Consider the following 27198-nt stretch of genomic DNA (forward strand, 5'->3'; position numbering starts at 1 on the left):
TCAGTGGTCTGACCTGGTGCAGTCGAGTCTGACAGTACTGAGAGAAATTAAAAATCATTTTAGTCTCTGTGTTAAGGGTTAGTTGGGATTAAAAACTAAAAGTATTTTTTTTGTAACAAAAGTACTTTCTTTCTTTTTTTAGTTTTGTGAGTGTTGGCCAAGGGGTTAACAATGTGATTAAGCGTTGACATCGACTGTAAGTCCATAACTTTTACTCACAGCCCTTAAAGGAGTACTTGACCTCGTACCGTTAATCCGTTATAAAGTCACTGGTAGTACTGTAACGGCGTTTTCCCAAAACCATGAACGAAATGATGCCACGTGTACAACCAGGGTCATCCCATTTCCTACACGGCCTCACCGTCCAGCAAACTCGTCTTCTCTTTTTCAATTATTTTAATCTTTGGTCGTTTCAGCTTTCAGGTGTCTCCTTCCGTGTTCCGTCCTTCGTCCTTGATCCTTCCCTTTAAGAGGGTCCAGTCTCTGGTCTCTTTCTCCACTGTTCTTGGGAGAGAAGGAGAGGTGCCTTTTCGTAAATTCTCAGAAATTACAGCCCGAAAAGTCGGATTTTCTGGTGAATACAGAGAAAAGTAGAAAACAACAACAGAGAAGCGCAGGTGCGCAGCTCCGTCTCTCTCTCTCTGCGTTGAGCCAGGAACAAAGGCCACTGACGCCTCCTGGCTCGATTTTCGAGACAACAACAAAAGATCTTCTTGAACAACTTTTTTTTTTCTTCCCCGGTCGTCGCAATTTATATATTCAACTCCACCTGAAAGCTAAAATTTCACCTTCGTCTCGATTTCACCTGCCAAATCCCTCTTCTGCCTTCATAATTCCGGGCATCTTTGGGTATGTTAGCCTGTACCATTCTCTCTCTGTATCTCAAATCATCTCCGGCACAGTTCTATTTGGTTCATATGGCTCAATCTGAATTCCCTGTAAATACTTTTTTGTTGTGTTGGGTTTCTAATTGTATTGAACTTTGTTGCAGTAATTAGTCAGTTGGGATTGTGTGTTTGGAAGCTATGGATATTGAATTCATTTTTGAATTTAAAATGGGGATCAATTCCTCTGATTTTAGGGTTTTAAATACTTGGGTTATCGTTTTCGTTGTGGTTCTTTTTCTTTTCTTAGCTTAAAAGTGGATTTTTTTTATTGTTTACTTGAATGAAAGTGCAGTGGCATGAAAGAGTTAGTACCTTTGAATCATTTGCTTGTAGAAATGTGATGGTCTTAGCTCAAAGGGTTATTGATTTGGAGGTGTTAATGTAACTATAAGTGTTCGTTGTGTTCCTAACTCTCTACATGTTTGTTCAAATGAAAGTAATTGGTAGCTTTCGTTTCTTTTGATTAAGTTAACCCTTGTAATTAATTGTTCTGCTGTTGCAGCAGGTACTGCTGTATGAATTTCGTCAATAGGGATTGATTAGCTACAATGCAAATTTACAAATTTCAATTTGATTGGGAGAAGGAAGTTCAGATATTGACAAATTGTGTTCTGAAATCACTTCAGTGAAGCATGGATGGTACTGAATGATCTTCCATGAATTTGAGCTTGGCAGTGGTTGTACTTACAATCTGTTCTGATTAAGTATCTTGGGCGAACGAGTTCTGTTTTACAGTCTACTCCTTTCAAATCTCTTGGTTAGTTGTTTTTTCTTTTCCATACGCTATGCCATTTGTACAGAGGCTGTATAAAACGTGCAAAGAGTCCTTCTCTCCAAATGGACCTATTTCAGAAGAATCTCTTGAAAATGTTCGCGCACTTTTAGGTGGGATGAACTGATTTTTTTCTTCTCTCCTTTGTTGTCCTTGTTGTTTCCACCTGAAGTTAGAATGTACATAATGAGTTATCTTAAGCAAAGTAATGTTTATGCTTCTTCCTGGTACTCTTGCCTCATCCGTGTCTTTATGCGTGAATATTGCTTGGTGAAGTTCGCTGTGTTATCTATTCTTTTTTTACAGGAAAAGAAGATCAGAATTAGTCCTAAGGAATGTTGTTCACTTCTGCTTTTTTTTTAATTGGTAATGAAATATACTTTTAGTCTCACCAAAAAGAAGCAGTAATATGCCTATTTGACAAATGTTGACTCATTATATTAACAATGCGGAAAAGAGTAGGCTGCCTGGGATCAATGTTGAGGAGTTGGAGCTTGAACAGTTCATACATCTTAGGCTCATCTTGGAGCCTACTCAAGATTGGATAAGTTATAGGATTGATTGTAGAAAAGTTCAGTGAGAAATTGACAGCATAAAAGAAGAGATACATTTCTTTTGGAGGGGTTTTCTTTTAGTTAAGTCCACCTTAAGAAAGACTATAATTATATTAGTAAAATTCTCTTATGATCTGAAGCTTGCAATTCCAATTCAACTCAAGTGGTTTCTTCGTGATCTTTAAAGTCTTGATGATGGTTGTTAAAGTCATGCCACATTTCTTCTGACCTTTCTTTATTGAAACCTAAGATTGTTCAGTTTATTGCTATTTTCATCAAGGTAGTTATAAAGAAATATGAAAACAACCTAATCCTCATTCAATCCCAGTCAGATGGTACTCAATTAGATTGCCAGAAAAAAGAAAAAGTATATACAGGACAAACCTAGGTTTTCACTCAATTACTAGAACTGCCAACACCAATCCATCTGTTGTTATCGTGACCAAAACTTCTATAAGAAGATCCAAATCCATGGCAAGCAATCCACCTTACCTACTCAATGGACATAATCAAACTTCAGAAATTATGGCATGATGTAGGACAATTTAGAAACTAAAGAGTTCCCCTTAGTAGGCATGAAAATATTAGGGCTCTGATCATTATTTTTTTTTTCTTGAAGAGGCAAGGAATTTTATTAAAATGATCAGAATATATACATCAGACCCTGTGTACACCAAAGAGCTGTACAAAAGGAACTATACAAAACAACTACGATTTACTAATCTGTCTTCACAACTCAATGCCAATTACGGAAAGAGAACAAAAAATCAGTATATAAAAACCTATTATAGGGTACACTCCTGGAGTATCTATGAATTGAAATGCATGAACAAAAAAACCTTTAATTCTATTAAGGACAACTTGTAGGGGATTAGCTTTTTTCTCAAAGATGCGCTGATTTCTTTCTGTTCAGATGCACTATAAGATCACTAGAGGAACAACTCCCCAAAGTACTCTGCCCATCTAAGGGGCAGTAGATGGTGGAAGGCTGAGAAATAAGGAATTTTCTGTTAAATCTTTTTATAGAGCTCTACCTCCTCAGAAGAGGAGCAAGGTCCTGTGGAAATGGATTTGGAGATTGAAGGCCCCAACTAAGGCTGTCCTTTTCTTATAGACTGCAATCTTAGATAAAGTACCAACCAAGGTGCATCTGGCAGCAAGAGAATTGCAGATGGAGAATATGTGTGTACTCATTCACTGCAACCTCCCTAATGGCATATGGATTATGGGCCAACTTTGCGAAGCTTTTTAAGAGGAAGGAGTCCTTGCTGAGGGATTTGCACAACATCATTTCCTCCTGATAAATCCAGGGTCTAAGTTTGAGAGGAAGAATACTGTGGAAGCTGGTGCCTCTGGCCATATGCTGGACCTATTGTCAAGAGAGCAATTGCAGAATCTTTGAAAATAAGAATCATTGAGGGAAAGCATTGTGGGTAAGGTTCAGAGGTCTGTTATAGAATGGTTCTTAGGGCTGTTTTTGCTTCTTTTATTTATACTCCATGTACAGTTCATGATTATAATTTTGCATGTTTTTGAGCTGCCAGGTCAATAACACTTGCATCATCGATCAGGTATAGTGCAAGAAAATATGGTTTTGTGTCTCTTCCTCCACTTCACATAGGACACAGGTAGAGTTTTCCAGCACCATGCCCCTTCTCCCTAGTTTGTTCTTGGCAGGACATTTACCAAGGGTGGAAGTCCAACCTAGGAAAGGTATCCTAGATGGAGCTGGTTTTTGCTATATTCTATTGTGAGGAAATTCATTAGAGGGCTGACTATTTAATTTCTTGAAAAAGGATCTTGCTCAAAAGGAACCAAAACTGTCCCAACTCGTAACTCTTATGTTAGTCCTTTTGTCAAAATGTTCCAATAAAGTGCCCCATATCATTTTAGAGGTGCATCTTGCTCCAAGTGGTAGGCCCAAATAACTAGAAGGCAATAACCAATTTTGCATCCAAGAGTGTCACTTAACAATTGAAGATTTGGCATGCCACCTACAATAAAGTTTCAGTTTTCAGCAGATTTACTTTCAACCCCAAGACAACTTCAAACCAAATCAAGTGCATCTTGAGATAGTTCATCTGCTCAATCGAGGCATCACAGAAGAATAACCAAATCAAGTTGTGGTTTGGCATTTCACCATTTTCATTCCCCACCTTGGAAAACTCGTCACAAGCTGGGTCCTTTCTTTTCAAGAATTTGAGCAAACAAGAAACTCAGACTTCACAGAAAACCTTTGGGATCTTCTTGAAATCCAAGCTTGTAATGCAAATCTTTTTAATTTTGACTGATGTACTGATGTGTCGCCTCGACACCTGATCTGATTGTACGTGTTTTCTTTTTAATATATTTTTTTATCCTTACTCTTCAAAAAAAAAGAAGAAAAAATAATGTTAACAGAGAGTAATTGGAGTTGAAACAGACATCTTCTTCTAATTTCTCCATTTGGGATCAAAATTCATTCTCCTTGGGATATAATCCAAGAAACTACAGTTGATATAAGATTACAGGTCCCACAGGCCTCCTTGGGAAATGGAGACAAGCACAGCCTCTACTCTCAAAGAAGAAGCATGATACAAGATGACAGGTCCCACAGGCTTTTAGAAATCAAGAGAAGAAAAGATTGTTTTTTATTAATTATAAAAAAAAAGATTGTTTTTTATTGAAAAGAAAAAATATTCTGATAACTGATTTTCTTTGAGATTGAGATCCAGGATCCCAAATTGCCCTCAGAAGCCTGAATCAGCTCATCAATCTCCCTACATTTGTTGCTGAAAACTCTCCTGTTCCATTCATCCCAAATTGCCCCTATTACAGCTGCAGGAATTGCCTTCCAAACACACATCCCTCTTCTGCTCAACCCAGACAAGGACCAAGTTGACAACAGATCCAAGACAGAGAACTATAAAAAACAGCTCTAAGACAGAGTTAGACATTACCCAGCACAGACCTGCAGCCTTTAGAAAATGGGTCAACATGCTAAAGGCAATAGGGCATTGAATATATAGATGGTTAAGGGGTTCTGCCACCTGCCTACATAAACAACATGACATATCTTTAATCTTTGTGCCTCTTCTCACCAGCTGCTCCTTGGTGAGTCACTTGCCAAGAGATGCAGCCCACACTACAAAACCAACCTTCAAAGGAACATTTGTCTTCTGTATTACCTTGTAAGGGAAGAAAGCATTGCTGGGGCTTCTCAAGTTCTCCACATAAGACTTAGCAGAGAATTCACTATCTCTACTCCATTTCCAGCTCCATTGGTCTTCCTGCCTACTCCTAAGGGTTTGATTCCTTAGCAGCTGTAGTGGGTTGATAACATTTTCCATCTCCCAATCTTGGAAATTTCTACTGGATTAAAGAACACAGATGGGATTCCTCCCTCAGTCATACATCAACCAGTGACAACAACTTTGTTTTGAATAAGGTGAAACAAAGAATTATCAGCACACCATGGGCCTTTCAAGAAACTCAAGTTCTGACCATTCCCTGGCCTGAAGATAACACCCTTAGAGAAAGTATTATAAGCTTTCATGATGCCTTTCCATGGACAGCACCCAAAGGATGGAAATAGATCGTTTGTAACCTAATTGTCTCTTCTCACACCAAATTTTGCAGCAACCAAACCGCTCCAACTCCCATCTCTTTCCACCCTGAGTCTCCAAATCCACTTACCCAGAAGGGTGAAATTGAAGTCATTGATTCTTTTGAACCCAAGACCTCCCTCTTTATAAGGATTACAGATTTGGTTCTAGCTGACAAGGTGGATTTTCTTCTCTTCTTGCCAACCTTCCCAAAGAATGTCTCTTTGAAGCTTTTCAATCCTCATTGGCACCTTCATTGGAATTGGGAAAAGGAAATAGGTTGGGAGGTTAGATGGTGTGCTTTTTATCAAGGTTACTCTCTCACCATTCAACAGGTATTAAGCCTTCCAAGATGGCCAACTTCCTCTCAATCCTCTCCAACACTGCATTCCAAATTGCAACAAAGTTGCAATTGGCACCCAAGGGTAACCCCAAATACTTGCAAGGGAAGTGATCAACATCAAGTCTTCTCCAATTCACAATATCGTATGCTTTCTCGAGATCAATCTCGCAAAGAATGCCAGGCCTTCTAGTTTTTTCAAATGCTCTTCTTTCTACAACATTTTGCTTCAGACCTCTAACTTTGCAGGGAACTTTTCTTCAAAGGAGGAAGAGGTGTGGGGTAGCCCGTAGCCCTATACCTAAAAAAATTCAGGACTTTTGTTGGGAAGTGGCACTCCAAAAAATCAATACCTTAGATTTATTGCAAAAAAAGAGGCTAAATATGTGCGTCTCCCCCCATGTTTGTTGTCTCTGCTTGGGTCCTAGTGAGACAATCTCACACTTACTAATCTCGTGTCCCTTTGTGTTCTTTATTTGGTCTTGGTCCTCTTCTCTCTTTGGCTGTAGGTGGACTCCCCCCCGTGAGTGTGGTGAACCTCTTTGATCCATCTTTTTGTAGGCAACCAAAGGTCCGTGGAAGGGTTATGTGGAGAGCCACTAGAGCTGCTGTATTGTGGTCAGTGTGGGAGGAAAGAAATAATAGGATCTTCAAAGGTAGTTGTAGATCCAAGGAAGAGGTTGTGGAAGGAGTAACAACTAAGGTTATCCATTGGTTGAAATCTTGTGATCTTTTTAAGGACTTCTCTGCTGAAGACATTTATAGAAATTGGGGTACTGTGGCAGCTACAACTTCTTCCAAAGCTCTGGTATGGGAAGTTTGGTCCCCACCGACACAACAAAGGGTGAAACTGAATTTTGATGGAAGCTCTATAGGTAATCTGGGCTCATCTGGTATAGGAGGTGTTTTCAGAGATAATGAAGGCAAGATAATGGCTCTGTATTCAGGTCCAGTTGGAGTTAGAGATTCCTTAAGAGCAGAAATCTTGGCACTACATCAAGGAGTAAAACTGGCCAAACAATTGGGGCTACAACAGATTGAGATAGAGGGGGGCTCCAAATTGGAAATTGGGTGGATGCAATCAGGGCAGCTGGGAATTTGACAATATAGATAGCTGATAAGGGAAATACTTAGCATAACAAGGGAGGTGGGTGTTTGTTTCAAGTGGGTAAGGAGATCAGCAAATGGTTTTGCTGACACCTTAGCAAAACAAGGAACTGTAAGGGAGAGATTACTGGGCAGTGCTGTAATGTTTGATGTTTATTGGATCAACCTCTTCTAATAGGGGTTGACTTCTGTATTTCAGTTTTAAATTATCTTTAACGAAAGTTACCGTTTTTGATAAAAAAAGAATGCCAGGCCTCCCCTCCTTTATTCTTAATCAATCAATTCATTTCATTGTCCACAAGGTTACTATCTAGCAGCTGTCACCCAGGAAAAAACACTCTAATAGCTGGAAATGATGCTCCCAAGGACAGATTTCATCCTTTAAGCCAACACTTTTCCAAGGATTTTGTAGAAATCATTTAGGAGATTTATGAGAGGGTAGGCCTTGGCTTGGCACAATGGTTAGGTTGCTTTGTTGCAACCTGGGTCACCAGGGTTCCTCTCTGTGTAGCTGCAGGGGTAAGGCTGTGTACATCTATCCCTCCCCATACCTTGCATTGGTGGGAGCCTCATGCACTGAACTTCCCTTATTTAGGAGACTAATTGGCAAAAAATCCTTAAACTAAATAGAACCTTCCATCTTTGGATTGAAGGTTATAAATGCAGTGTTTAAACTCCTCTTGAGAGACCAATTTCTATGGAACTCTTCCATCCCTCTTATCACATTCATTCTTAACAGTAAGGAAGAGGCAGATGAAGTGCTGGAACGAGGTTTAGACAGTTTCAGAACATCTAATCTCGGGCTAGGTAAGTGGAACCCTTTAGTTGGGGCAATACGTGAAGTGGGGATTTGAAGCCTGGTCTGGATAAACATGTTTGGGATCCCTCTCCATGCCTGGAACTTGGTTGCATTCTGCACAGTGGAAGACACTTGTGGTCGTTTTAGAAGAGTCGATGCTGACACATTCAAGATGAAGAACTTGGTTGCTGCAAGAATTCTGGTCGAAGTGCAGGACATTCATTTGGTTTCGTTGAGTCTGGCGCTTAGTTTCCCTGGGGAGTGGTATGACCTGAGAGTGGTGGTTGAAGGATGCATACCGCTTCGTTGGCTTGAGGAGGAGACAATGGTTATGCTGAATCGTTGTCAGTACTATGCTTGTCGTGAAGAGGAGAAAGGGGAGCTACAAATGCAAGTTTCCAGTAGTCAAGAGGAAGAAGATGGCGGGATATGAAGAGTCGGGGAGTTGGAGAGCCACATAGAGGAGAAAGGGGAGAGTCTAGAGAGGTGGGATGGCAAAAGAGGAATTTTTGGGGAAGGAAAAGAAGGGACGTTAGCTGAGAAGGGACACCTGGCAAGAGGTTTTAATACAAAGATTGGTCCCAGTAAGGCCATTTGCTCCTTTTCGAGTATGAATGTGGAGCAAAATGGATGTGGGGCCCACAAGGTTAGCAGAGATTTTCTTTTCTCTAAGGGCAGTGTTGGAGCGACCTCAAAGGGATATGAGTTTAAAGGTAAGGTTTTAGAAGTAAATTTTCGAAAAGAACTAAAGATAGGTGGGGCTCACTTCAAGAAATGTCTATTGGGAAGTCGAAAGGGGAGATTTAAGAGAAGATCCAAAAGGAAGCTGTGGATTGTTTGCTTTCAGAGGAAGACATCACCCTTCCTCATCTAGTCAGGTCTTCCGAAGACATTGAGCCTAGAAGGGAGGAGAATTGGGTCTGGGTGATCACTAGGTATTATAAATGCGGTAAGAAGAGCTTGATTGGAGGAATAGGGGTTAGGGTCGTTGATGATCAGGCCTCTTTCGTAGAGAGTGACGTCAGATATGGCTCACAGGCCGACAGTGTGCTTGTGGCGATTTGCTCCTCTTTCGAGACTAGGATTGCAGAAGCAGTTTCCGAAGATTCTGGTTATGAAATAAAATTCCCTGCTTCTTTGGATACTGTGGAGGTTGGTCCTAAGGGGTTGGGGAAGTCAGAGGAGGCTTTGAAAGAGGATGGGAATGTAATCACTAGTTCAGATGCTGATTCTGAGGTTGATTCTGCGACCGGAGAAGAGGAGGTTACAGATCGTGGCGTCATTGTTGACAGTGAGGAGGAGAGTTGTTTTGAAGACAATTGTTGTTTTAAGGAGAATGAGAAGGAGGCACCTTCTGAGGTGATTGTCAAAAAACTGCGTAGTTTAAGAAATCATAATGTCGTGCATGTGTCAAAAATCTTTTCAAGGCTGAAGCTTGGTCTTGTTGGAACAGGACCAACAAAGAATTATAAATGGGTCTATAGGAGAAAAGATGCGAAAGGGAGTGGGTCTGCCGAATCTGATCTTAAGTGGTCAATGATGCAGGCTAAATTGTCGGGTTCCCATTCGAGGAAAGAACAAGAAGACAAGGTGAGTGTTGATGGGTCCTGTTGCAGAAGAGATTTTGTGTTCACAATACGGTGTGGATAAAGAGGGTGTCACTGGCTGTGTACCTCTCCAGAAATCAGTGGAAAGAGAGGCCACAATTGGTAGGGACAGGAATAGAGAGAGAGAAAGAGCGGAACCGATACAAAAGGACCAAGAAGTCAAGGAAATGGTTCAAAATGGGAAGGTGAATATTAATAAATTGGTGGATAGGGAGGTCGAGATAGGAAAGCCTCTCGGTTTAGTTTTTTGGGGAGGGGAAGGATTCGCGAAAATAGCATTTGAGAAATATGAAAAAAAAGAAAAAAGAAGAGAAAAAGAAAAAGGAAGAATACCTAGAAAAAATTAAGGGGTGGGATGAGGAAGGGGAGAAGAGGAGGGACTGGATGAAGTTGAGTGATCTCAGGGTTGGTGGAAGTCTGGGAGAGGGGGAGGAAGATGAGGTTCTAGCTGGGTTGTGAGGGGTAGGAGAGAAGGTAGGAGGGAGCAGAATTGGTGGAACATTGAATTCTTATTGCAGGAATGGGCATTTTGATGGCAGTTTGGGATTTCTGTCTTCCTGAGTTTGTGCAAGTGAATGAGCCTGATTTGTTTGAGAATTTTCTGGAGGCTGTTGGAGTTGAATCCTTGTAACTTGATTCTTTTCAGTGTCTTTTCTGTTTTGTAGTTGGTTTGTCAACTAGACAACCATCTCTTTGAGATGTTTGGACATTTTTAGTTTAATGAATTTTCCTTTGATCTTTCAAAAAAAAAAAAGCATCCCAACATTAACAAAATTTGTTAGGCCATCCAACCCTAGGGCGCTTTGTCCCCATCAAGGCTTTTGATCACTCCCCACTCCTGCACGGTGAGATTTCTCAAGGTTTTGCTTCTGTTCGCACTCAAGCATTTAAATTGCACTACATTTTTTTTTGTTCAACTTTAGGTATTATTAATATCCCAAAGTCTATCCCTTGGAATCATTTGTTTTGTTGTTTGTATCTAGTATCTACTACTATGAGCAATAAGAATGTTACTTTTCTTGTCTTTATTCATAACGGGAACCTTCAAGGCTCCACTTAAACTAGGATTCTCTGATATGAGCTGAACCTATTTCTGCTTATATACTATTGTCTTCTGTCTTTCCTTTTCACTGTATATCTATGTTATTTTGTTGCACTCTTCTGTAGTCCTGTTATAAACTATATGCAGATGCAAACAAGTATAAGCATTTAAATTACAAGATTACTTAAAATATGGGGCATAAGCTGCCTGGGCAACATTACAATTCTAGAGTATAATGGGCTGAATTGTATATCCTCTGTTAAGTTTCTCATTGTACAGGGGCTTCATTGTATTTTGTCTTTTTGATTTTAATGAAATACTTTACATTACAGTTTCAAAAAAAAAAAAAAATCTACAGTATAAAATTGTTTAAACCAGAATATTTAAGGTTTATGGTGCTGAAGTCATAAGCATGAGATACAAACTGACTTCATAATAAGTTTCAGTGGACAAGTTTCTTACTGTATTATTGATGTACCTTGTTTTGTAGGTTTTTATTTTTTATTTTCAGGAAATCTCTCTCATATATTGCTGATTTTTTGGAAAATCTTATTTTTGATGTTTGTCTCTTGCAGGCTGCAACATTTTTTTTTGGTGTTTTAAGAAGGATAAACTACTTATTACCGCCCCTGGGGTTCTGGGCAAACACTTGTACCACCAGTCAGGTTTATCTAACAATTTATAGCCCCATTGACCAATGACCACAAAACTACATGTGATTTGTTAATCGAAGTAACAGAATTAAGATGGAAATAGATACATTACCAAAGTACTTTACCTCTCCAATATGTGTTTTAAAATTAACAAAAGTACCCACGATTACAAACACTAATTACTGTTTTACCATATAAAGTTTTATTTTATTCCATTTTTTTAGAACCTTTGTTCAACTATTCATAACACCTTAATTTTAATGGGTGAAAAAATGTCCCTTCAAGAAGCATAAATGAAGGTAGCTTTGTCCATATAATATACAAGAAGGTCCCAAAAAGGTAAAATAAACTTTTGGCAATTTCTAAATGTCAGATAAGCATTTTCAGACACTAAAACTGACAGCATGTTAGTGCACGGGTGGATTAAGTGACTAAATCCCAAATAAGGGGTGAGTAAGTAGGTAAATCCAAGGGATGGTATTAATATTTGACCAAAACCCAGGGAGAGGTACAAGTAATTTACCCTTTTGAGAACTTCAAATGTAACATCTATCTTTAGGCTACATGCTTACTCTTGAAGTTTCAAGTTTCTTCTAGGTCACCTCTTTGATGGTTCTTAACATTGAATTGCTTGTTATTTCAGATACCATCAGGCCTTCTGATGTAGGTCTTGAACAGGAAGCACAATTGGTACGTTCATGGAAAGGTTCTGCACATGGTACTAATGGAAAGAAGGGTCGGAATGGGAGCTACCTGCCTCAAATCAAATATCTACACCTGCATGAGTGTGATAGCTTCTCTGTAAGCTTTAAACATTATCAAGTGTTTTTTGTCAGTAAATGAGTTGCAATTGGTTTTAGTAGGCTGAAATGCAAACAATTTTCTGGTAAGTTGGAAGTTGGGTGGGCAGAAGTTATTGATGTGCCTAACCGTTATTATTATTTTTATTATTTTTTTTGCAGATAGGAATATTTTGCATGCCACCTTCTTCCATTATACCGCTTCATAATCATCCTGGAATGACTGTGTTGAGCAAACTTCTGTATGGTTCACTGTATGTAAAATCATATGATTGGCTTAATGTACCTGAACCTTCCGATCTGTCAAAAGGTGCAGTTTTCTGTCCATAGCCCTTTTTTTTTTTTAATTTTTAACATGTTTTTAGTGCCTAACAATATTCAGAATGGTATACCCATTTTATTTACAATAAATCATCAAATAAAAACCATATCCTCTCACAAAGATCTAGGGAGTTGGTCACTTTAATGTAAATAACTATTTTCTTCATCACTTCTAGCCTCTATGTATTCCTCTAGAGTCTTTAGTTATTTTCAGTCCTGTATTGTTCTTCCTCTGTCAAGCAGTCAACCTAATCATCATATTAAATGTCTTCTTCATCTGTTCATGGTAATATTATTGTCATAATCCATACTTAGTGTGCATTATCTATTTTTTATCTAAATCTTTGTGATATGGTATTTTGGGGTCAACAACATTGATAGTGAATTATGCCTCTGGGCAGGAGAGGGAGAGAAGGAGAATTTTCAGGGAGGGGGAGATTATAGAGTTTGTATTGGTGATGAAGGCATTAGAAAATGTAATTACAGTATCTTTGGGAAGGGAAGAGGGTAGAGGGGGGGATCAAAGTTTGCAAAGCAGTTTAGGTTCCAGCAATTGGAAGTGGAAGGGGACTCCCAAGTGGTCATCTCCTGGACAAAATGCAATAATCAAATACCATAGATCTATGGACACATTTTTAGGGAAATTGAAAGCATAGCAAGGGAGCTCACTATTATTTTTAAATGGGTGAGAAGAACAGCAAATGGGATGGCAGATGCTTAAGCTAAACAAGGGGCTAATAGGCAACAAATATTTTGGTTAAAAATGTAATCTTTTGTATCTTGGGGTGTGTAATACATTGATGTAACTTTCAAATTGGTTTTAATATTTACTTTTACTGATTGAAAAAAAAGAAGAGGGTAAGAGGGGGGAGAGAAGGAGAGTTTTCAGGGAATTTACACTGAATGGGAGTCAGGCAGGGGTGAAGAAGGAAAGAAGAGTTTGATGTTAGGTCAAGGAGGAAGGGAATTAAAACTACAAGAAAAAGAGGGATGGAAGAAGGGTAAAAGTTGCATTGGGGAAATACTTGCATAAACAATTAATCTTGGAGAGGAATATGGAAAATTTAGATGTAAAAAATGGGAAAGCTTTAGCGGGTCCTTCAAAGGTGTTCAAGAGAAGAAATGGTATGGAACAAGAGGATGATGGGGATGATGTGGAAAAAGGAATTGAAGGGGAGGAAGAAGAGGATTCTGATTCAGAGAAAGAAGAAATTCCTATAGATGAGATTTATGTTATTTAAAAATCTATTGATGTGGAAAAGATTGTAAAAACAGGAGTAAAAGTGGGCAAGGCATTGGTATTCTTGTCTTGGGGGAGGAATATACTAGAAAGGCATTCAGGCCTCAGGTGCGGGAGGGTGTTGGAGATATTCATGAAAGTCTGTTACTTTCTGATGACACTGACATCATTTTAAGTTCAGATAGACCTGAAAGAGTTGATACTGAGAAAAGTACAGAGGTGGATGAGGTCAAGTTTTTGAGAAAACTTCTGTCATGGAACTGGAAAGAATCAATGAGGAGCCTGATGTTTCGATGAAGATCAGGAAGGGTGCTCTTGCAGTTAAATGGTTCAGAAAACAGAAATAACATAAAGATGTTTTAGTCTCAAAAATCTTTGCTAGGTTGAAAGGGGGTCTCTAATATCTTTTCCCAGAACTTTTGTTTTCAAATGTTAAACAATGTTTAAAACGACCCCTGACATATTTTGAGAAAGACAAACAAAATACATGTGCAAGGTTCAAAGTGTTGATACACCTCCTATGGCGTATTGGGGTGTGTCAATACTTTGAACCTTTGTCAAGAATCCTGTACACTAATTGTTCAGAAATAAAAATGGACATGTTGTTGCTTTGTTCTAGGGTCCAGTGGGTATGGGGGACTCAATTAGGGCTGAATTGCTGGTAGTAATTCAAGGTTGAAGTTAGTGTTAATGGAAATTGTGGGTTGAACTCCAATGGCCCTTGTTGTTGGTGGGACATGGAGAGTATTGGTGGAGCTGGATACTTCGATTATATTTCATCTGTATCATTCAGTTTTGGTGAGTGGATTGTCTATGGATTTATTTCAGTTTATTTTTTTCCTTTTTTTCGAGAGATAAGATAAATTCATTAAAAACCATAAAATAAAGGTGGAAGCGAAGGGAGAAGTTCCCTCAACAACCAGATACAATAGTACAGGAGAAAAGCAAGGAGAGCAGTGCAAGGCCAACTAATCATCCCATAAGATCCTGAGTCAATGACTATAAAAACAATTGAATTTAAGGCCCTTGAATAATCTGTTGATGGATACCCACTTTGCTATTAGCCTTCCATCTTTTGCACAAATCTTTCAACAGGAGAAGTCTGAATTTCAAAAGTCCTTCCATTCCTTTCCTGCCATATGCACCAACAAACTGCTTGGGGAGTCCTTCCATTCTTTTACTTGCAATAATGTTTCCCATAGCATCTAATAAGTTCCTCCTACTCTTGGTGGTCCTGGATTCCCAACAATGCATACATCAAAGTTCAGCTTAAGTTGAGGTGTTATCAGTGGCCTCCAATACTCTTGAGTTCTAGGTCTTGCTCTTGTGAAATCAATTTTTTTTTTTTTGATCAATATCCTCTTGTGAAATCATCCATGGAATAAGGGGCATATCTCCATGGTTTTAGAACAATGGCCATCATTTTCTTGGAGCAAGAAGGTTAAAATTTTCTCAAGTCAGATGCCTTTTGCAGTACATTGGAGTTTTTATTTTTTATTTTTTTGGTGAGAGCAATATATTGGAGTTTATGGAGGGAAAGAATAGAAGAATCTTTAATGGGAAGAGAAGAGGTACAAGACAAGTTGTTCTGGATATTGGTTCACTTCTTATAGCTGGCTGTTGGTCCATCCTAAGTTCAAAAACATGTCTCCTTGTGAGCAATATATTGGAGTTTATGGAGGGAAAGAATAGAAGAATCTTTAATGGGAAGAGAAGAGATACAAGCCAAGTTGTTCTGGATATTGGTTCACTTCTTATAGCTGGCTGTTGGTCCATCCTAAGTTCAAAAACATGTCTCCTTGTGATGCTGATTATGGTCTATTTTAGGTATTGTTGCTCAAGAGGATTTGTAATTACGTACATGTTTTTGTCCTGGTTGTTAGGACTGGGTTTTGGTTGAGTTAGGCGTCAATGTATTTCAACTTATATTTTCTACTATTATTGGAGAAGAAAAACTTAAAAGTTTTCATTTCATTTTGTCTGACTTATTTTTACAGATAGCTTTAGGATTACATCCTTGTTTTAAGCATTCTCCAGTTCTTGTGTGATTGCTCAATGTCTACTATATTCCAATTGTACAAAGAACTTTTTTTTTTTTTATCAATAACTGAATGGATTTCACCAAGATATAATTAAGCAAATACAAGAAGGAGAGGGGAGATAAACTCTCTTAGCTCCCACCCCCAAAAATGAAAACATTATAGCATAACCCAGAATAAATCATTTCTTCCCACCCCTTGCTTAGTCAAAGCATCAGACAAGCTATTAGTATCTCTCTTAATCCAGTTAAACTGAATTTCCATTCCTTGAGCATAACTCTGAACTTCCTTTTCTCATTTATATACTCCCACTAGTCCATCTCCTTTTGGAGCCAACCAGTAACAAGCTTTGAGTCCCCTTCAATTATTTTTTTGATCAATCCCCATCAATTGTCAGTTTGGAAATATTTAATTCCTTGGCTTTCTGAATCCGTTCCATCACAGTTAGGATTTCAGCTCTCAAAGAGTAACCTACACCAATAGGGCCAGAAAATATAGCCCTAATATTGCCTTCCTCCCCCCCTAATGCCTGAAGGTCCAGGATTACCCTCACTATACCATCACAATTCAATTTGATAAATCCATTAGATGGATGGATCCAGGATGATTTAATTACAGTTTTCAATGGGGCAGAGTCAGCCACTTACCCGACTTTCTCCTCAGATCAGCAGCAGAAACTCCTTCAAATAATTTCGTAGTCTTCACCCAAGTGGAACACCCTGGTTGTAATTGCTTCAATGAGGGCTTCCCTATTTCTTTCCTTTTCTACAAATAATCTTTGATTTCTTTCTTCCCACACTGTCCAGCACATAGCAGCTCTCGTACATATCCACAAAATCTTGCCTCTTGTTTTCTTCCATCTAACAAAGGTGGGGTGGAATAGACTTTGTATAAGTGATAGGAAGACTCACCATTAGCCTTACAGAGAAGACACCAATGAGGAGATAAGCACCAGTTAGGTCTTTTCCTTTGGAGCAAGTCACAAGTATTGACCCTACCAAGAATCACATCCCAATAGAAGCCACCAATCCTAGGTGGAATAGGCTTACTCCAAACCTCACTTCCCAAGTCCCAAAAAAATCTAGTGGAGGAGTTGGAATCATTTATGAGTGAGGAAATAGGTTCATCCTTTCGGTTAGAAATTGCATAAATTGAGGGAAATTGCTCTTATAGAATTGCATTACCCAACCATAAGTGCTCCCAGAATTTAACAAAAGTACTAGAGCAAGGGTTATACCTGACAAACAGTAAGAATGAAGGAAGAATGGCATGAATAGACTTCCAAGAGGAAGCTCTTGTAACCCTGGCCAACACACCAACATCCCAACCATCAGTAGCAAGACCATGAATACTGATAATCTCTTTCACCCACAACTTATCCCTATCAATTAGCAATCTCCAAAGCCATTTTGCAAGCAGAGCCACATTCCTTTCCTGAATATTTCCTAACCCTAGCCCTCCAAATTTCTTACTTCTTTTAAGGGGAAGCTCTTGTAACCCTAGCCAACACTCTAACATCCCAACCCTTAGCTGCAAGACTATGAATACTGATAATCACTTTCACCCACAACTTATCCCTATCAATTGGCAATCTCCAAATCCATTTTGCAAGTAGAGCCACATCCCTATCCAGAATATTCCCTAACCCTAGCCCTCCAAATTTCTTACTTCTTTTAACCACCTCCCAATTGACTCTATGATCTTTTTTCTCCTTCCCTGGCTTCCATAAGAAATCTGTCATCATTTTTTTAGTTGCTTGCTAATCCCTCCTGGGGCCTTAAAGACAGACAATAAATAAATAAATCGACAAATTAGCAAGAGTGGACCTAATTAGTGTTATCCTACCCCCTAGAGACAGGTAACACATATTCTACGAAGCCATTCTTTTTGAAAATCTTTCAACAACCGGTTCAAAAATTGACTTCTTCTCGGATTATCCCCTAGGGGTAGACCCAAATAGTTCAAGGGTAGAGTATCCACCTTACAATCCAACACTTAAGCTCCTTAACAACTTGCTTATCTTCCATGTTCAATCCCACAAGGCAGCTTTTATCTTAGTTGACTTTCAAATTTGACATTTTCTCAAAAATAAGGACTATCATCTTTTAGTTTCTCACCCAGCTCAAGTCATTACCATCACAAACCAAAATTGTATCTTCAACAAATCGAAGGTGAGTGATAGGTATCTCCTCTTTGCCAGTTCTCCTCAAACCAAGTCATTACCATCACTAAGTTCCTAGCATCAGCCCTATCGATCAATCTCCCAAGGAATTTTGCAATCAGAGTGAACAAGAATGGAGAAAGGGGGTCCCCTTGCCTAATTCCCCTAATAGCTTGGAAATGACCAAGAATTGAGTAATGACAAGTCCTGATACATCCTAAGATCCACTTGCACCATCTTTCACCAAACTCAAAATTTTTCACTACTTCCACCGAGAAACCTCAATTGACAAGATCATAAGCCTTTTGTAAGTCCAGTTTACAAATGAGTCCCTTCTTGATCTCTTCATCTCTTCAACACATTCATTGGCAATCAAAATTTGATCAATAATTTGTCTATCCTTAATAAAGGCTCCTTGAGCCAATGAGATCAAAGATGGTAAAAAAACAACCCTAATTTTCTGAGAAAGCACCTTAGCAATGATTTTGTACAAATTATTGATCAAACTAATTGGCCTGTAATCCTTTGGGTGCACAACCATTAGGTTTATTTTTTGGGATTAAAGCAATAAATGTGGAGTTGAGCCCCAGATTGATTATACCTCTCCCAAAAAATTCATCAAAGACTTTATGTAAATCATTTTTTAATACTTTCCAACAGTCTTGTTAGAAAGCCATCATAAACCATCAAGACCAGGGGCTTTAGATCTATCCATAGAGAAATAGTCTCTTTGATCTCCTCAATCTCAAACTTCCTTTCCAACCACACCTTAGAGTTTTCAGTTAGCTTAGGCCAATCTAAACAATAAATCCACGGTCTTCTATCCAGGGGTCTCCTACATATTGACTTAAAGTGATCCACAAAGGCTTGGGCAATTAGAAAAGGCAATGGGGGATTTTTTGTAGGTGCTGGGGGAGGTGAAAAAGGATCATTTTATTAGATGGGAGGTGGTCAGTCGGAGTAAGGAAGAAGGGGGCTTGGGGATAGGGAATTTAGTTCTTAAGAATCAAGCTCTCTTAGGAAAATGGTTGTGGAGATGGCCTCTAGAGAGAGGAAGGTTATGGCATGAGGTGGTGGATAGTATCCATGGCTACTCAGAGAATGGTGGGGATGTTGGGGTATCTCGTCGGGCTACTTTCACTACACCCTAGAAGGCTATTCATGGTATCTTGCCCTATTTCCTCAGTTTAATCAGGTATGAAGCTTGCTCTGGTTTATCCATTCGTTTATGGGAAGATACTTGGGTGGGTAATCAACCCCTTAAATATCTTCTCCCCTCTTTACTCCCTGTCATTGTATAAAAAATAGCCCATTTCAAAGTTTATCACCCCTTCGGTTCTTGCATTGTCTTTAAATTGGGACTTTGGCTTTCGTAGAGGGTTAAGGGATGTTGAATCTGCCTGCATTTCTGAGTTGTTACTAGTTCTTGAGTCTATTTGCTTGGATCCTTCTAAACTTGACAGCAGAATTTGGACCCTTACCCCAAAAGGCACCTTCACTTGGATTCTTCCCCTTGGGTGTTCCTGTGCAAGAAGTGTGGGCTAGACCTATACCCCCCAAAGTTGCTGTTTTTTGCTGGGAAGTCTACTATGGTAAGAATAATACTTTGGAAAACCTGCAAAAGAAGAAACCTTACTTATGTCTATCCCCTAATTGGTGCTTTTTTTGTAAAGAGCAGAACTAGGATTGTTACCACTTACTGATATCTTGTCCTTCTGCTGCAGCTTTATGGAATTGGATTTTTAATTTGTTTGGATGTAGGTGGAACCTGCCATCTGATGTAAGTATGTTGTTTAACCCGTCTACTTTTGGGTGGCACATGAGGAAAGGGAGAATTGTGTGGAAATGCATTAGAGATGCTCTAATGTGGACCATTTGGGAAGAAAGAAATGCTAGAATTTTCCTAGGAAAGGAAAGAAGTTTCTCTGAAGTAAAGGATTGCACTCTGACAAGGGCAAGTTTTTGGCTGAAAACATTAAAACAGTTTTGCTGATTTTACTTTCGATGATCTGTGGAGGAACTGGCTAGTAGTGGCCAATACCTCTACTAAGAAGAACAGGAGGGTTGTAGACTGGACACCCCCTCCTGAGGGTGTCATTAAACTGAACCTTGATGGGAGCAGCCATGGTAACCCAGGGCCTTCTGGTATAGGAGGGGTCCTAAGGAATAAGGACAGCAATATTATTTCCTTATTTTCATGACCAGTGGGAGTGGGTGACTCCACAAGGGCGGAAGTACTAGCTGCTGTTCAAGGAATTCAGATTGCCAAGCAGCTGGGGGTGGAGGACTTAATAATTGAAGGTGATTCTCAGGTGGTGGTGGGGTGGCTCTTGAACCCGGAGTTTGTCACATGGGGGTTATAGAGATCTGTTCAAAAAAGTGAAATGGCTAACCAGCAATATGAGAGCTAGTGTTCAGTTGGTGGGCAGATCGGCAAATGCTATAGCTGATTCATTAGCCAAACAAGGGGCTTCTCGGGACCGTCTTTACTGGGTTAATCTGTGACTTGTTCTAGTTGTAGTTGTTTTTGTAAAACTGTTTTTTCTTAGGAGAGGTTGCACCTCGTGGCTCTCCTTGGGATGCTTGTAACTTTATATTTTCTGATTAATATATCTCTTTACTCATTCATCAAAAGAAAAAAAAAGGCTTGGGCAGTCTCATTATGATTAGTCAGAGTGGCATCCTCTACCATCAACTTGGAGACAAAATTTCTCCTCCTCCTTCCATTAGCCAAAGCAAGGAAAAATTTGGTATTTTTATCTCCCTCCTTAAGCCAGTTATTCCTTGATTTTTGTCTCCTTAGAGACCACCATTCATCTTTATCCCTTTCTTCAAATAAGCCTGAATGTTCTTTTCTATCTAGATCCTCAATCTTACTAATCAGCTCTTGCTTCTTCTTCTCAATTCTCCCAAACTGATTGATGTTCCCCTCCTTAATTTTGCCTTTGAGTTTCTTCAGCTTCCAGTGGAACTTCATTCCTTCACAAAGGGTCCTTGGATTGCTCTCCTCCCAACATTCCTTAACTTTTTCTAAGAACCCATTTGCACAAAGATTGAAATAGGCCAAAAAGAAGGTGCCCAAAGTAAGGCTCTAGAGACTAGGTTACCCCAATGCTCCTCCCAATCCAAGGTGAATAAAAACCTTTCTAATTTAGAACAAATTGGAGTGGACTGCAAATTAGACCAAGTAAACTTGGCTTAAAGAGCTACAAAGAACCTTCTATATAACAATCTTGTCATTCATGCAATTTCTGCTACAAAATGCAACCAATTTATGTCCTAGTCATCTTATCTAGGAAATGACTGATGGAAAAAGTTGTAACCATTGAATTATACACTGTTGAGAAATTAAGTATGAGGAGCAAAAGTCCAAAATTATATTAACAATAAAAAGTTAAAAATCAATTATAGAGCCAGGACTAGGGTTAGAGGGACAATTTGTTTTTCCCTCTATCAACTTGTACTCTGGAGTTGCAAATTCAAACATGTAATAGTAATATGAATCTGTCAGAGCAGTGAAAATGACCAGAATATCCTGGTTGTACAACAACTATAATGTATAAACAACTGTGAACAATGAAAAAAGTAGACAGTCCCAACAATAAAGGCCCAAAATAGGCCCAATAAGCCCACTAGACAGAAATAAAACTTTTCTTTCAACAAGGTTCTGCATAGTTGGACTATTAATGCAGGTTGGAAAAGGGAAAATCTACAATCTTCATATGGTGGGTAAGAATGGGGAACTTGGATATGAAATGGGTAAAGAGAGGAGAAATAGAAGGATTTATGATTTGAAATATGAAAGGCAATGGAGAAAGGAAAGACAAAAAAGAGAAGCAGCGAATCCAAAAAAAAGGAGAGAAAAAGAAAGATACATTTTAAGAATGGAGAGAGGAGAGAGGATGGACCTCACAGCATTGAAACTTACAGTCTTTCTCCACCGTATTTGTATCATTCTATTACAATCCAAGGCCTTTTATAGATGTATACAATAAGGTTAGGCCACACCTTAAAATAGTTTTATTTATTTTTATTTTTTATTATTAGAATAACCATAAATATTCCTATTTGGCCTAAAACTTTTATCCTGTCATTCACCGACACCTTTCCAATAAGATACGAGATGGGGTAAGGAGGGAAGTAGAAGGATTTCAGATTTAAAACATAGAAGAGAATAGGGCTGTTCACTGGTCGGGTTGGGTCGGTTAAGACATTTTGTTCAACCGACCCGACCTGGTCGGGTTACTAAATCATCAAACCGAAACCGACCAACCATGAAGCAAAACTGACCCAAACATGAAGGGTCGGTTTATCGGTTTAGTCGGTCGGTTTGTGTATATACCTTTAGGCTACACGGTTTATGTTCAACTAACCCCACTTGGTCCACGTCCAACCATGACAATTTTACTTTTTTCTTTCAAGTTTTTGTTTATACCTTTAGGCTACACGGTTGGTTTAACATATTGGGTCAGACAACTTTAATAAAGAAACAGGTGGAGGGTGGAACCTCTCTTTGGTGTAAAGCATGCCTTAGAGAGTAGAACCTCTCTTTGATTCTTTCAAAAAATGCAAGACTCCAACGCGTCCACTGTCCAAGACTCCATTGAAAGCAATTTCCTAAGCTTAGCAAGTCTAAAGGTGTAGGGATCTTTCTTGCAATGCTTGCTAATCCCAAAAAGGTTTTTGAAATTGATTCAAATTATGTCTTCCCCCCCTCCCCCTCCCCCATATCCAATGTTTCCTATTTGGTGTAAAGTTTCCAACTCAAAAAAGAAAAACAATCCCAAAGACAAAATCAATTCCCATTTTGTTAATATTTTTTTTATGCTAAAGCTAAGTAGCTAACTAGAAACTAGGATGGGGATTACTAGATTAGGAATGACTAGAGACTAATTGCTTAAAGGCTCACATGTTCAGTTCGGTTCGGTTTATTTACCTACACAAACTGAAACTGACCGGTGGTGTTGAAAAACCTACCAAATCAGGTTGGGTTGGGCCGGTCGGTTTGGTTGGTTTGACATCAAACATGAACAGCCCTAGAAGAGAATACGGAAGCAAAAGAAAAAAAAAGAGAAGAAAGGATGCACATTCATCTATTACAACTATAGATCTTTAATAGATGTAGAAGATAGGGTTAGGCCAGGTCTTTCAATGATTCTAGAATAACCATAGATGTTATTGCTTTTTTTTATTAGCATTTTAGATGTTACTATTTTCACTAAATAGTCTCATCTAGTGTTTTAAAAGTGCAAGGTGCAAAAAAAGAACAAGGGCCATTTTGCACTTGAGGCGTGAGGTGCAAGGTGAGGATCGTGAGGTGCACAGGAAGCAAGGCGTAAAAATGCAAAAAATGCTAAAAAATTCGAAAAAGTGCAAAATATTAAGCACAATGTTAATTAAAAATATAAACTTAAAATTTAAAATAAATGTTTTAAACAAAATCTATTATCTCAAATTAAAACACATACACATAACAAGTAAAACATATTTAAAATGAAAATTTAAAAACAAAATCAAGCATATAAACTCTTAATCTCTTTTTTTTTTCCAATTGCATTACTTAAAATAGCTAATGTGATGTTAAACATTATGCATTCCTGATTTTACGAGCCGCCTTTATACTAAGCCCCTTGAAGCAAGCCCAAACAAGTCCATGTCAGGGTCTTATATTCTTAATCCCTATAAAGAAAGGTCTTATAACCTTTAGTGTCTTTTAAAAGTATCTTTTATAAAGATGAATGAATGAGCAACATTAGCAGCCCAGCTGCTAAGCATAGAAAAGCAGAAAAAATGTGCATGCCTGGGCTGAAGCGCAAGGTGCACCAGGCGTGTGCCTTTTGAAAGTGCTGTGCCTGGGACCTAGGTGAGGTACATACCCTAAAATGCACCTTGCCTGTGCACCTAGCATGCCTTTTGAATCACTAAAACCATTCCTGTAAAATGGCCATAACTTTTTTTTTCCTTTATTGAAGGTCATAATATCATTAGATGGACAAGTAACCTATTTATGACACAAAAATGAAGCAAATCAAGCAAGTTTTGACTCCTTAAATTAGCTCTAAATAAAAGTGGTGAAATTCCAACTTAAGGTCCAAGAGAACGTTGTGGACCCCACATGGCAATTAACCAATATTTCTTACAAGAAATTTTTTCAAGAAATCTTTTAATAAAGATATCCAAATGTACTAGACTTGATTAAATTAGGAAATCAATCCAATATTAAAAAATAGGTAGTATTTAAAAGACTGCCCTTAAAACTTGGGAAACTGAGAAGTTTTTGAATTTTATTGAGTGAATGAATGAACTTGGGACGTAAATCAGCTGCTTCATTTATCTTGGCATGTTAGAGAGAACAGTTGAGTTGGCAATAGGCCCCAACAGAGCCCATGGTCCTCTTAAGAAAATCACAATTCGTCATGGGACACTCATGAAACTTTGACCTGGAGGGGGAGCCTCTTGATTTTTTTCCCCATGTTCCTTCATGCCTGCATCAAAGATTCACCCAAAAGGTCAGAATGGTAAAACAACCATTTCTCAGATTTCAGCATTTAGGTTTCAAAACAACATTATCTACTTTTAGGTATCAGAAAAAGTAGAAAAGTAAAATTTTTAAAAGCACTGTTTTAAGTGCTTTTCTGCATTTCGGGTGTCAGAGGTCAAAGGTGCCAGATAGCCTATTGGTAAAGTCTCTGGCTGGTTATAGAGGAGACCTTGGATTGAGTCCCACCTTCACCTGGGTTTGGGGGAGGGCTACCACCTATTGTGTAGTCCATTACCAAAATTAAAAGAAAAAGAAAAAAGGTGTCAGAGGCCAGTGTTACTGAACAGGGCCTAACTAGCTATTCTTCAAAATGAGGGTAAAAGAAGGAAAATAAAAAAATGGTGAATCAGTAAGTAATTGTCCTGAACATTAGATGTTGATTTTTCTATTGCTGAATCCCAAGCTTTACTATCTTCTAGGAAGGTCAAAGATATGCATTCATTGGATTTGGATGCTGGTTTTTGAACTGCAGCTTCCACATGGTAGAAAGACTGAGTTGTTCCTAGTTCATGGTGATACTGAATTTATCTATAAATGAGACTTTGTTAATTTAGCTCTATGTGGTTGAAGCTCTTTAGATTTTTAAGGGAAGGAGATCTTTTTTACATTAATGGGTTATATGAAGGTGGGCAGGCTGCAGGCATAATTAGGTTGAACTGTAGAGGTTGAGCTTTAGGTACCATTTGATCTCAAAATATTATCCTACATTTTGAATGAGGTAAACAATGATGCTTTATTGTTCATTTATGCAATAACATTGTCATTGTTAATAATTTTAAGATCTTGTTTATAATACAGTTGGATTTACTCCATTTTATAGGCTTGAAGATTCAATTTGTGGGTTTAGTCTATTATGGAATCTTTATTTTTATTTTAGGTTCTTTTTTTTTGAGTCTTTTTATTTTAGGTTCAGTTGCTTGAAGTATTGATTTTTTAACATGTCACACTGCTGGTGAATGCATTATTGAAGCAACATTATAGGTTTTCCTTACACTTCTTGAATGTACATTGTATCCGAAGGAACAAATCTTATGCCTTCTATTTCGTACATCTTATTTTATTCCTTTCAATTTGCAGCAAGGCCTGCAAAGATTGTTAGAGATTGTGAGATGACTGCGCCATGTGATACAACAATACTTTACCCAAACAGAGGTGGCAACATTCACTGTTTCAAAGCGTCAACTCCTTGTGCTCTCTTTGACATATTATCACCCCCTTACTCCTCGGAGGATGGACGACATTGCTCTTACTTCCGGAAGTCCCCCATGAAGGATTTATCTGGTAACTACTTTTTCATTTTAATCCATATTTATGGAATAATATCCTTTTGGATTCTGATATTCATTGTTGTTGTTCCAGTTGATCTTCATTCAGATATTCTTGAATCAAATGGAATAAAAGATTCTGAAGTGGTTTGGTTGGAAGAGTTCCAGCCTCCTGATAACTTTGTGGTCCGGAGGGGGGTATACAAGGGCCCAATTATTCGAATTTGATTTTTTTTCTTTTTTTTTTTTTTGGTTCCAGCTGGTGTAGCCGTGTAGCTAAAACATTAATCATTTGGGCCTAATTACAAGGAAGCGTTGAGGTGAATAATGGTATATTGTGATCAATACAATAATTACTGTTAGTCGGTGCCTTGGTGGTGGGCATTCGGTTTGTAAATATCCATACATTGACACTATTTTCCATCAATGGTCTCGCCTTTAGCTTAGCGGAACAGTGACTGCAAGAACTTGTACCCCATGTACCCTTATTAGAATAGCTGGACAGGTGATTATTGACAGGATGAGATACTTTTCTTGTGGTTTTCTTCTTGGTTCAAGTTTTCGACTACTGCTGTTTCATTTCCTGGAGTATTTGAACGGCTCAGTATCACTTCATTCCAAGCAATAAGCATGCGATTACAAGCCATAAAGCTAAAGCTTTTGAGGGAAATTTGTTTCACACCAAGCATTTTGGGTAATTCTTTAATCCTTGATCTTTTCATGGGTTCAATTGTAAAATTGGTTTCACTGCTGGTTCCGTGTTGAGATGAAACTTTTGGAACATTCATCATCATCATCATCTAGCTTTGTTCCAACTATATGGGGTTAACTACTTGAATCCTGTTTTGCCGTTCTGTTCTGATCAGTGCTATATGCACACATGGCCATATCTATCATTGAATTATGAGCGCTTAAGTGGCATTTAAGTTAAAGACATGCTTGTTTATGCAGGACTATTTGAACGTGAAGACAACTAGACTGCAACCTTGGTTTCACCCATTTGGGTGGTTTTAATTTAACCAGATATCAATAAGGGCTGTCAATGGATTGGATCCAATCTGAATCCAATCCAATTAAATTGGATCTGAATAATCTGTTATGCTAGACTTTAAATAGGACAGATCGGAGAAACGGATTATGTAGCCGACCCATATTAGCTGGGATAAGGCATGGATGTTGATGATGAATGATCTGTTTTGCTTATTGAATTGGATTTGGCCATGCTAAAAGTATTATATTATTGGCTTGGATGGGATTAATAACAAGTTGGATCCAATAATAAGGGTATAAAATATTCATTGGTTTTTGGTGATTCCAATACATGGTCCAATAGGAAATAGTTAGTGTTGATAAAATTTTGGACAAATTTCTTAAAATACTCTTACTGTTTAGCTAATTGACTAATTCTATCTTTACTGTTTAGCTATTGTCTTAGAGTACTTATAAGTTTTATGATAATTGACTAATTACTCTCCTAACGTTAGGA

At 38.4% G+C, this 27198-nt stretch overlaps 1 protein-coding gene across 6 annotated transcripts; it reads left to right on the forward strand.

Moving 5' to 3' along the window:
* The first annotated feature begins 427 nt into the window (after nucleotides 1-427).
* On the forward strand, nucleotides 428-26291 carry LOC104609783 (plant cysteine oxidase 5-like). Of its 6 annotated transcripts, none has more exons than XM_088894179.1 (7): nucleotides 428-849; nucleotides 1390-1772; nucleotides 11268-11357; nucleotides 11989-12146; nucleotides 12308-12455; nucleotides 25525-25728; nucleotides 25822-26291. In XM_088894179.1, exons 2-7 carry the CDS (start codon nucleotides 1673-1675, stop codon nucleotides 25938-25940), a joined length of 819 nt encoding a protein of 272 aa, XP_088750305.1. In that variant the 5' UTR covers nucleotides 428-849; nucleotides 1390-1672; the 3' UTR covers nucleotides 25941-26291. The 6 variants fall into 6 exon arrangements, with proteins under 6 accessions (XP_088750305.1, XP_010274474.1, XP_088750303.1 ...); XM_088894177.1 differs by having other exon boundaries at nucleotides 433-849; nucleotides 25807-26291; XM_088894178.1 differs by having other exon boundaries at nucleotides 433-849; nucleotides 1393-1772; nucleotides 25807-26291.
* Nucleotides 26292-27198: the final 907 nt, after the last annotated feature.

Source organism: Nelumbo nucifera, chromosome 1, assembly GCF_055504915.1.
Source record: "Nelumbo nucifera cultivar China Antique chromosome 1, China Antique-T2T, whole genome shotgun sequence".
Lineage (NCBI taxonomy): Eukaryota > Viridiplantae > Streptophyta > Magnoliopsida > Proteales > Nelumbonaceae > Nelumbo > Nelumbo nucifera.